We start from the raw sequence: 12,829 nt of genomic DNA on the forward strand, positions 1-12,829 counted from the left end.
GTAGCAGGGCACTATCAGTGTCAGATTACGGCACCCCATGGACATAGGAGATAATAGACCTAGCGCTGACCCTATCTGTAACATAGCAGCAGCATCAGCAGTGAGCTGGGCACGCCTCTGTGGGTAGGTGTGACTAGCTGTAGGTGTGACTCTGGTGTAGGTGTGACTAGCTGCCATTTTATTATAGCCCTGTGCTATCTGCCGAGCTCCACTTACTCTCTATCGCAGGACAGAAGAAGCGCTCACTGCTCCTCTGTACTCCAGGCAGACACCCTCTGCTCCTCACAAGCTGCCCTGTGTGCTTCACCTGCTGTGTCTCTGCCTCCCCCTCACACACAGTCCCTGTGATCTCTGGTAAGCTGCACTCACAGCCTGCAGAGAGGGAGGGGACACCTGGAGAGAGAAAGCAGGGCAGCTGACAGGACAGGGATTAAGGTGGGGGAAGGGGGATGGCAAGAATGTTATTCACAAAAAATGCTGCTGAGCCCAATGTGTTCTGCTCCTCTGTAAACAAGCTGTGCCTCTGATGCAGTAACTGCTGGTAACAGGTCACAGGGCAGTCACACACAAAATGGTGCTGCCCTGTGATGCTGCTCTTCATTCTGCCCCAGGGATATTAGACCACCCAAAAGGGGAGGGAAATGGTGATGTCAGCAGTTACTGCCCCAATTTTGCTGCTAACAGTAAAGCTTGTAAATCTTACTATAGCAGCTTGAGGTCTAAAATGGAAAATGCTCCCCCTAGTGGTAAATATGTATATTTGTAAAAAAAAATATATAATATTTTTCATATAGAAATGTTTGCAAACAGTGCAAACATTGCATTGATACATTTTAATTACTATTTTAAGCTTAATTTCACAAAAAAACACAAAATGCAAGAAAACTGGTGGCACCTTCCCTTTAAAACATTCTCTCTCTTTCATCATTCTGGGATTTGGCAAATTTTAATAATTATGGTAATCCTAATTGCCCTAAAACGGGAAAGGTTTATTCGGATTTCATGTCAGATATTGAGAAAAACATTCAAGTCTGTCTTTTTATATAGTGTATGGAAACTTCTCGTTTCAACTGTTGAACGTGTGATTTGGTATAGGGATGGTGTGCTCACCTCTATAATGTCTGCATTAGTCCGACTTTCGTGGGGTTCATTGTACTCTGTGTATTTCAGAAGAACTTTGTCCATGTCGGTGCTGGCATACTGGAACAGTTTGTTTGAGTGGTTGAAGATGATGAGAGCTATCTCACAGTCACACAGGACACTGAGCTCATAGGCCTTCTTCATCAAGCCAAACTTACGCTTTGTGAACGTCACCTGTGGAGGAAGATAAAGTGTTAGCCGTGTCAGAGATCATGTGAAGCCTCCATCCCACATAATACTGCCACTATGTACAAGGATATAACTACTATAATACTGCCACTATGTACAAGGCTATAACTACTATAATACTGCCACTATGTACAAGAATATAATTACTATAATACTGCCACTATGTACAAGGATATAACCACTATAATACTGCTCATATGTATAATAATATAACTACTATACTACTATAATACTGCCCAATATACAAGAATATGTACACGGATCAGTCATCCTGGTCCCGTTGCAGAGAAACAGCCCCAAAGCATGATGTTGCCACCCCCATGCTTCACAGTAGGTATGGTGTGCTTTGGATGCAATTCAGTATTCTGCCTCCTCCAAACACGATGAATATTGTTTCTACCAAACAGTTCTACTTTGGTTTAATCAGACCATATGACATTCTCCCAAATACTCTTCTGGATAACTCAAATGCTTTCTAGCAAACTTCAGAGAGACCAAGACATGTACTGGCTTAGGCAGGGGGACACATCTGGCACTGCAGGATCTGAGTCCCTGGCGGCGTAGTGTGTTAATGATGGTAGCTTTTGTTACGGTGGTCCCAGCTCTATGCAGGTCATTTACTAGGTCCCCCCGTGTGGTTCTGGGATTTTTGCTCACCGTTCTTGAGATCATTTTGACTCCACGGGGTGAGATCTTGCGTGCAGCCCCAGATCGCGGGAGATTATCAGTGGTCTTGTATGTCTTCCATTTTGTTATTATTGCTCTCACAGTTGATTTCATCACACCAAGCTGCTTGCCTATTGCAAATTCAATCTTCCCAGCCTGGTGCAGGGCTAAAATTTTGTTTCTGGTGTCCTTTGACAGCTCTTTGGTCTTCACCATAGTGGATTTTAGAGTGTGACTGTTTGAGGTTGTGGACATGTGTCTTTTATACTGATAACGTCAAACAGGTGCCATTACTACAGGTACTCAGTGGAGGACAGAGGAGCCTCTTAAAAAAAAGTTACAAGTCTGTGAGAGCCTGAAATCTTGCATGTTTTTAGGTGATCAATAGTTATTTTCCACCATAATTTGCAAAATAAATCTTGCCAAATCAGACAAGGTGATTTTCTGGATTTGTTTGCTCATTTTGACTCTCACAGTTGTGGTCTACCTATGGTGTCAATTACAGGCCACTCATCTTTTTAAGTGGGAGAACCTGCACAATTGGTAGCTGCCGAAATAATTTTTTCCCCCACTGTATAATACTGCTCCTATGTACAAGAATATAACTACTATAATACTGCCACTATGTACAAGAATATAACTACTATAATACTGCTCCTATGTACAAGAATATAACTACTATAATACTGCCCCTATGTACAAGAATATAACTACTATAATATCGCCACTATGTACAAGAATATAAGTGCTACTAGATGGTGGCCCGATTCTAACGCATTGGGTATTCTAGAATATGTATGTATGTATGTATGTATGTATGTATGTATGTATGTATGTATATAGCAGCCACATAGTATATAGCATAGACATGTAATATATTGCACAGCCACGTAGTATATAGCACAGAGACGTAGTATATAACACTGCCCATGCAGTATATAACACAGGCCACGTAGTACGGTATATAGCACAGCGATGTAGTATATTGCCCAGCTACGTAATATATATCACAGCCACGTAGTATATAGCACAGCCCACATAGTATATAGCACAGCCCACATAGTATATAGCACAGCCCACACAGTATATAGCACAGAGATGTTGTATATACCACAGCCCATTCAGTATATAACACAGCCCACGTAGAATATAGCAATGTGGGCACCATATCCCTGTTAAAAAAAAGAATTAAAATAAAAAATCATTATATACTCGCCCTCCGTCGGCCCCCCGGATCCAGCAGAGGCATTTACCGATGCTCCTCGCGACGCTCCGGTCCCAAGAGTCCATTGTGGTCTCGCGAGATGATGACATAGCGGTCTCGCGAGACAGCTACGTCATCATTTCGCAAGACCGCAATGCATGGACCAGTCACCGGAGCATCGCGAGGAGCGGGAAAGGCCTTGGCTGGATCCGAGGGGCCGACGGAGGGTGAGTATATAAAGATTTTTTTATTATTATTATTATTATTATTTTTAACATTATATCTTTGTACTACTGATGCATAGGCAGCATCAATAGTATGGAAACAGGAACACATGGGCTACTTGCACAGTGAACAAGTCTGTATGATCATGTTCACACACCACCAAGAAACCTGAAGACACAAAAGAGAATAGTAAAACCAAAAACACTCAGTTTGAAAAAATGTTGCAGTAATCCGCAAGTGCTAGTAAAAGATGTAAAAAACAGGGTATTTGGTTAATACGTTTTTTGCAAAAAATGTATACTAAGCTGCTCTACCAAACTTCACGGTATACCCTTATCAGAGCAGTCCTAACTAATGTATGCAATCCCTATCTAATGTATTTAAAAACCTGATCATCTGTATATAACCTGTGTGAACAGGGTTCAGAGAGGAAAAATCCATATGTGCATACAGGGTAGAACAGCTTTTGTGCAGATAGCTCTATCAATAGTAAAAAGTTGGTCACACAGGGTTAATAGCAGCGTTAACGGAGTGCGTTACACCGCGGCATAACGCGGTCCGTTAACGCTGCCATTAACCCTTTGTGAGCCCTGACTGGAGGGGATTATGGAGCAGGCACTGACGGCTGGGGACTAGGTAGGGACTAATTCTCGGTCGGACTGTCAGCGACGGGCACAGTCCGGCGCCAAATTGGCCATTTAAATCCCGCACCAATGTCACTGATTGTTCACGCCGGCTGGCCGTGACCAATCAGCGAAGCGTAATTTAAATCCCGTGCCAATGTCGCTGATTGGTCGCGCCGGCTGGCCGCAACCAATCAGCGAAGTGGTGGGACCAGAGCATCGCGAGCTGCAGGAAAAGCTGCTGCGGAGGCGACGGAAGGTGAGAATATCCCGAATTTTTTTTATTATTATTATTATTATTATTTTTAACATATGTTTTTACTATTGATGCTGCATAGGCCGATCAGCAACGCAGAATTTCCGGGACAGACAGACAGAGGGAAGTACCCCTTAGGGTATGTTCACACGTTCCTGATTTCCATCCTTTTTTTTTCAGGACTGAAACCACAGCTCTTGGCAGAAAACGCAGGTCCTTTTTTTGGTCCTTTTTTTGTGCTTTTTTGGTGCGTTTTTTTGATCCTTTTTTTTTTATGCAGTTTTCTATGCAGAGTCTGTGTGTTTTCTAGGAAGTTTTTTAGGGTTAAAATGGCTGAAAATACCCTAACCCTACCCCTAACCCTAACCCTACCCCTACCCCTAACCCTACCCCTACCCCTATTCTAACCTTAGTGGGGAAAAAAAAAAAAATCTTAATTTTTTTATTGTCCCTACCTATGGGGGTGACAAAGGGGGGGGTGTCATTTACTATTTTTTTATTTTGATCACTGAGATATAACCTATCTCAGTGATCAAAATGCACTTTGGAACGAATCTGCCGGCCGGCAGATTCGGCGGGCGCACTGCGCATGCGCCCGCCATTTTGCAAGATGGCGGCGCCCAGGAAGAAGACGGCCGGACGGACATCGGGAGGCCGGGTAAGTATAAGGGGGGGAGATTAGGGCACAGGGGGGGGCATGGGAGCACGGGGGGGCATCGGAGCACGGAGGGGGGGCATCGGAGCATGGGGGTGGGATCGGGGCAGCCACACTCCGCCCACGCACTTCCGCCCGCTTCCCCGCACTTCCTGCTGCAGCGGTTCGGCACCACAAACCGCAATAAAACCCGCAGATATATTTTTGATCTGCGGGTTTTACTGCGGGTTTGACCTCACAATGGAGGTCTATGGGTGCAGAACCGCTGCGGCTCCGAAAAAAGAATTGACATGCTCTTTCTTTTTTCCCGCAGCTATTCAGCGCGGCTTTTTTTTTTAAATTCAGGATCATGTGCACAGCGGTTCCTGTTTTCCATAGGGTACATTGTACTGTACCCTGCATGGAAAACAGCTGCGGAACCGCAGCGGCAAAAACGCTGCGGTTCCGCAGTAAAAAACGCACTGTGTGAACATGGCCTTAGACAATTATATAGTAGATAATACTGCCCCATGTACAAGAATATAACTACTATAATACTGCTCCTATGTACAATAATATAACTACTATAATACTGCTCCTATGTACAAGAATATAACTACTATAATGCTGCCCTATGTACAAAAATATAACTACTATAATACTGCTCCAATGTACAAGACTATAACTACTATAATGCTGCCCTATGTACAAAAATATAACTACTATAATACTGCTCCTATGTACAATAATATAACTACTATAATAATGATCCTATGTACAAGAATATAACTACTATAATACTGCCACTAAGCACAACAATATAACTACTATAATGCTGCCCCATGTACAAGAATATAGCTACTATAATACTGCTCTTATGTACAATAATATAAATATTCCTATTGTAAGGTGGCTAGCAGACACATTGTTGATGGGAGCTATGTATACAGAGGTGGTTGTCCTCTGTAATGTAAACCTGGATTATTGCTCTAGTGCACATAGTTCTAGGAAGCTTGTTTGGTGAATCTGGGCCAGATTTTACAGGCAGCCTGAGAGATAGGTGGGTCTGCCTGACACAGACCCCATCCTTGGGTGTGGTCACAGGGTAAAATGGAGTCTGTTTGTTTGACACAGGGCAGAGAAGTACGCCTGCGCGGGAGCGTGATGCAGGGGAGCCATGAAGCAAACAAAATGGCGGCGGCGCAAGAAGATGGGATGCGCCGGACTTGGACCTGCGACACTCATCAGACCGAACCGCATCGGATTGCCTATTGTAGGTGATGCCTATTATAAAAGGATATGTCCTCCAGGAACAAGAGGCTTAAGTTAGGGTCTACAACCCGTCAGAAAGGGTGAGGCAGTTAAGCTCCAGGGACAGAGTCCTCGTACTTACTCCCACAGTGGAGAGTAAGTTCATGGCCAAATGGCAGGACCCTTATAATTTGGTGGAGAAACTTTGTGAAGTTAACTACAAGGTTCATCAACTAGGAAGACGAAACCCATACCAAGTGTACCACGTCAATCTTATTGAGCTGTGGCAAGACAGGGAAACTGCTGAAATTCCTTTTTTGCTGGTCAAGGCAGAAGAAGATATTGAAGGAGTTGCAATAGCGAAGAATCTGTTGAAGACCTAAAAACAGCAGTGTTGGAGTTGCTGCAGCAGAACAGGGACCTGTTCTCAGATTTGCCGGGGTGTACAAGGGTCATAGAACACAAGGTTCTGACAGAACCCATGTGCGGGGGAACCTGAATCCCTATCGAATTCCCAAGGCCCGGAGAGAGAGATGATCTCCAAAGTAGTAAGGTGTATGTTGAATCTTGGAGTCATTGAGGAATCCAATAGCGGTTGATCTAGCCTGACAGTCTTGGTTCCAAAACTCGATGGCGAATGAAGGTTCTGTAACGATTATAGGAAGCTGAATGACGTCTCCAAGTTTAACGCGTATCCGAGGTACATAACCACCTTGGATTTAACTAAGAGTTATTGGCAAATCCCCATGTCACATGAAGCCAAGGAGAAGACGGCATTTGCTACGCTCGACAGATGCTTCCAATACATCTAGATGCTGTTTGGACTGCAGGGAGCCACGGCCACCTTCCAGAGAGCCATGGACTGGATCTTCTCACCCCATAAGAATTAGGCTGCGGAATACCTGGACTATATTGTAATCTTTATTGTATTGAATTTATTGTAATCTATATTGCATGGGGAAGTCCAGGCAGTGTTTGATGTTCTTAGGAAGACAGGGTTTGATAAATCCTAAAAAAAAAAAAAATGCCACAGGGAAAGAAGAGACAATATACCTACGATATTGAGTAGGTAGGGGAGAGATCAAACCCCAGATCAATAAAGTAAATGCAATCCAAAACTGGCAGAGACTACTTTCAAGGAACCAAGTTAGATACTTTCTGGGAATCGTGGGGTACTACAGGAGTTTCAGTCTGAACTTTGCCATAATGGCCGCACCTCTGACAAACCTCCTTAAGTGTACAAAATCACCTATGGCAAAATGGACTTCAGAGAGGGAGACAGCCTTTCAAGAACTGAAAGTATGTCTGTGTAAGCAGCCAATTCTGGTTGACCCCGACTTTTAGAAGGAATTTGTACTCCCGACAGACACCTCAGAAGTCGATTTAGGAGCAGTCCTTTTTCAGGAGATACACGGGCAGGATATGCCCTTCCCACATGCCTACAACTCTACCTGAGCAGGAAGCTGTGGTCATGTGGCAAGAATTATTCCATCGTAGAAAAGGAATGCTTGGCCATAAAGTGGGAGGTGGACACATTATGATATCATCTGTTAGAGCGAAAGCAACAAGATGAGTTTTGTGCGGACGGCGGGTGCGTCAAAACGACGCATCCGCATACATCTGCATGTCCTGCGTACCCAATGTTAAAGATAGGTACGCAGAACGAATGCAGAAGTAGGCGGAGCTTAGCAGAGGACGTATGCAGCCCTCCACAAAGTCCCCAAATGCTAATGTGAACCCAGCCTTAGTTAAGAACGGGTCACTTTGTTCTGCTTGCACTGAAATGCCATACATTTTCCTTTGCTTGTGGCATGGTTTATGACAGACCAAAAATGGACCAGCATGGACATTTAAATGGAAAAGGTTCCTGTTGCAGAACTATGCAGGACATGAAGAAAGAAAATGTCGGCACTGTACATGGATTGAGACTGGCGTGCACATTGCTCAGCTGGTAGATTAATTATGGCTTGAGTGGAGAGGATGCCTAATTGAATCCCTATATACAGAGCTCTTTGCTTTGCGGCCTGATGCGATGTGTGATAGGCCTTTTAACTTTCATCTTTACACTTGAAGTCCCCATCTCCCGGTCTGGTGTTTGAGAACCTGCTTGCTCCAATCCGCTCTGCGCTCAATGACTGTTTAATTAATGCAAAACATTTTCATTTTCACCCTCTGCCTTTGACAACGGAGATCCCGGACTTAGTTCTAGTAATAAAAAAAAAGGTTGTCCCATAACCAAGATATACCTATCCAAAGGATACATGACCAGTACATGAACGCTGGTGGCCCAGCCATTGAAACCTGTACTGATCACAAGAACGTGGTCCCAAAGTCTCATGTGAACGAAGCTGTATTGAGCATGTGCAACCGCTTCTTCATTTACTGCTGCATATGCGCACTACTGCTCCATTCACACAAGGTACTTTTACGAGATCAGTGGGGAATCTGAGGACCTGGATGCCTTCCAATTATACTTTTATCATCTATTACAAGAAAAGGTTATATAGCTTTTATATGGGACAACCCCTTTAAAATTTAAAGGAGTTATTTCCTCCAACCTTAGAGTGTTGGAATTTTAGCTGGACTCTGTATGAAACAGAAGGCAACGCAAATAACCTATTTTATAAGCAAGTATGGAAGAAAGCGAACAGCAAAGCGCAATGCCCGCTCACAGTGGGGTCTTTGCGTTGCGCGGTCTGACAGTGGTCACGTGTGCGCTCACGAGGAACATGCCCTATAATTCATCCTTCACCCGAGTGTTATGTGATGTGACAGTTGCCACGGTAACGCTCTGAACAGCGAACATCTTGTGCACACAAGCACCGCAACAATCTGCTTACAAACTAAAAGACAGCCACGGCGGCAGAGATCTATGAACCTCCAGAGCTGCAGCACCCTACGGCGACCATCGTGAGGGAGTCGGCAAACATCTAGGGTTTATGGCAAGGGAAAGGCTTTACCGTCTAATTCCATAAAGGTCCTTTATATGAACAAAAATGCTCATAGGACCACGAGGGTCCAGAAAAAGTGTCAGAAAGGGTCTCATGACACAAAGAGCTTTGGCGGAAAGCAGTCAGGTAGGCAAGGCTTGTTCATCATTGAGAATGGTCGGACGGCAGGTCCTGGTCTGTGCTTAGTTTTACTTCTGGCTTCTGTATATATTAATTTCATCATGTCACAGTTGCTGATGACCAAAGAGATGGCGGGGGCGACTTGCAGCATCAAGGCCTCGCTATGCCAAGCACACAGCTTCTACATGTCTGTCAGTATCTGAACCCATCACTTGTCAAATACACGGTATCTGAGAGCCTTACTGGTGTCTGGAGTTAATCTCAAGGTAGGAGCCTGCCTGAAAGCACTGATGGCAGGTCTCAGGAGAAGGCCTGCCAGTCCAGACCCTAGTCTAGACTCACACGTGGACTCCTATGAGCCATGGACTAATTCTTTGACAGACTGAAGAGGGTGATGGATTTCCTGGAGCGAATTCCATTAAAAAGCCAATGGTTATGGGTGACGTTTAGACCCATTTTAAGAAAAAATGGGTCTCTAGTAGGCTGATGGGTATAGATGAGTCACTGTTAGGGATCTACCACTGTCCCTCAACCCTGGATGTGACCTCATTGGTATTAGCAACCTTTCCCCAAACATAGGATTTGCTCTGTAATCTCATCACCTTCATCATTCTGAGCCATCACCCTCTCATCATTTCAAGCCATCACCCTAATCATTCCGAGCCATAATGTTCATCGCTTCGAGCCATAACGTTCATCGCTCCGAGCCATCTCCATCTCATCACTCCGAGCCATCTCCATCTCATCACTCCGAGCCATCTCCATCTCATCACTCCGAGCCATCAGCCTCATCACTCCGAGCCATCACCCTCATCACTCCGAGTCATCACCCTCATCACTCCGAGCCATCAGCCTCATCACTCCGAGCCATCAGCCTCATCACTCCGAGCCATCAGCCTCATCACTCCGAGCCATCACCCTCATCACTCCGAGCCATCACCCTCATCACTCCGAGCCATCACCCTCATCACTCCGAGCCATCACCCTCATCACTCCGAGCCATCACCCTCATCACTCCGAGCCATCACCCTCATCACTCCGAGCCATCACCCTCATCACTCCGAGCCATCACCCTCATCACTCCGAGCCATCACCCTCATCACTCCGAGCCATCACCCTCATCACACCCAGAGGTCGCCCCACCGGCCCACAATGTTAATTACCCTGCTAACGCGGTATCAATAAGTAATGCTGAGTGGTTTCCACGTGATAAGCTTAGGTCAGCAGCCAGTATCACACAGAATAAGATTAGATACACAGCTCAACAACCAGTATCACACAGGATAGGATTAGATACACAGCTCAGCAGACAGTATCACACAGGATAGGATTAGATACATGGCCCAGAAGACAGTATCACACAGGATAGGATTAGATACACAGCTCAGTAGACAGTATAACAGAATAAGATTATATACACGGCTCAGCAGACAGTATAACACAGAATTGGATTAGATACACGGCTCTGCAGATAGTATCACACAGGATAGGATTAGATACACGGCTCTGCAGACAGTATCACACAGGATAGGATTAGATACACGGCTCAGCAGACCGTATCACACAGGATAGGATTATATACACAGCTCAGCAGACAGTATCACACAGGATAAGATTAGATACACGGCTCTGCAGATAGTATGACACAGGATAGGATTAGATATACGGCTCAGCAGAAAGTATCACAGGATAGGATTAGATTAGATACATGGCTCAGCAGACAGTATCACACAGGATAGGATTAGATATACGGCTCAGCAGACAGTATCACACAGGATAGGATTAGATACATGGCTCAGCAGACAGTATCACACAGGATAGGAATAGATACACGGCTCAGCAGACAGTATCACACAGGATAGGATTAGATACATGGCTCAGCAGACAGTATCACACAGGATAGGATTAGATACACGGCTCAGCAAACAGTATCACACAGGATAGGATTAGATATACGGATCAGCAGACAGTATCACACAGGATAGGATTAGATACACGGCTCAGCAGACAGTATCACACAGGATAGGATTAGATACACGGCTCAGCAGACAGTATCACACAGGAGAGGATTAGATATACGGATCAGCAGACAGTATCACACAGGATAGGATTAGATACACGGCTCAGCAGACAGTATCACACAGGAGAGGATTAGATATACGGATCAGCAGACAGTATCACCCAGGATAGGATTAGATACATGGCTCAGCAGACAGTATCACACAGGATAGGATTAGATACACAGCTCAGCAGACAGTATCACACAGGATAGGATTAGATACACAGCTCAGTAGACAGTATCACACAGGATAGGATTAGATACACGGCTCAGCAGCCAGTATCACACAGGATAGGATTAGATACACGGCTCAGCAGACAGTATCACACAGGATAGGATTAGATACACTAGCTCAGCAGACAGTATCACACATGTAATTTAAGTAAGGAGATGGCAGGAGGAAACCCAGCATCAGATAGGTGGAGGGGTATTATATAGGACCATCACTCTCCAGGGTCGGCTTCTTTCCTCATACATAGCCACTCAGCATCTTATCCTCCTCCATGCCATCTATGGGCATTCTTCATAGTGACAAGTGATGGCAGAGCCCCAGACAGATCCCTGGTGACACTGCAGGGCAGGCACCCACAGGCTGATAACAGCACCTCAGTAATTCACAGTATCTGATTACACTATCCAGGCCTAGGCTAATTAATGTCTCCTGCCATACAATCTCCTGGGGAGGGGGCTGTCCTGCTGAGCCGCTTATTAGGAAGGATTACTGAATCATTAACACTTCATTGTAATGGCCTCACATTCTCGCTGAGTGGGCACAGTACACCTCCGGAAGACCCAGGAAACCTGGGCATAAACCCAACATTAATAATATGAATTTTTTTAGTTCAGATGACATCTGGTGGTATTATAGTATATTTCATATTCTGGGGTTGGGGTTATATACATTTATTTTGCTTTTTTATTATGGTCATTCGAGTTGATGAAAATGAATTCACATAATGGGGTTGTAACCTGTAGCCTTGGATAGAGACCCCTGAGAGCGGCCTCCTGCCCCCCACCATCCGTGGCTCCCATTCCTATTAGCTGTCTTGGTGCAATATCACGCTTCTCATGCCCAAAACGATGATGTGTCGCCAGGTCAGCTAGCCAAAAGACAAGCCTCTGAGGCCAGGAGGCTACAGACTACCGACCACTTCACACCAACTAATTGTCATTATTCATGTTTCAGGTCTTTTTTTTTTTTACTTTTATCATTTTCTTTTATTTGCCCTTACTTCTGTGCCATTTTTGCAATATTTCTCATTTTGATATTAAAAGAGATTTTCAATAACCAATCATCTAATGATCAACCCCTTACACCTGCAAAAAGACGACATTTTTAAATTAAAGTGCACTGCCAAAAATATTCAGGCCTGTCCCTGTTCGATTTCTCGAGGATGCTGACCCAATCTATTGCCCATACTGCCTTCGTCTTCTTCCTATACATGCTCATTACTGATGCCCGATAGGAGAAGACCAGAAACACAAACGGTATGCTTCATGCATACAAACCA

General features: G+C 44.7%; 1 protein-coding gene across 8 annotated transcripts in view; it reads right to left on the bottom strand.

The window, feature by feature from the left end:
- The window catches only part of MEF2D (myocyte enhancer factor 2D), a 175,546-nt gene that overhangs the window by 22,660 nt on the left and 140,057 nt on the right, over positions 1–12,829 (bottom strand). For all 8 annotated transcript variants that reach the window (XM_069727790.1, XM_069727734.1, XM_069727762.1 and 5 more), the window contains one exon: positions 1,111–1,314. In XM_069727790.1, the coding sequence (XP_069583891.1) occupies positions 1,111–1,314 (204 nt within the window). The remainder of the gene's footprint in view (positions 1–1,110; positions 1,315–12,829) is intronic.

The sequence above is a fragment of the Ranitomeya imitator genome, chromosome 1 (assembly GCF_032444005.1).
Source record: "Ranitomeya imitator isolate aRanImi1 chromosome 1, aRanImi1.pri, whole genome shotgun sequence".
Lineage (NCBI taxonomy): Eukaryota > Metazoa > Chordata > Amphibia > Anura > Dendrobatidae > Ranitomeya > Ranitomeya imitator.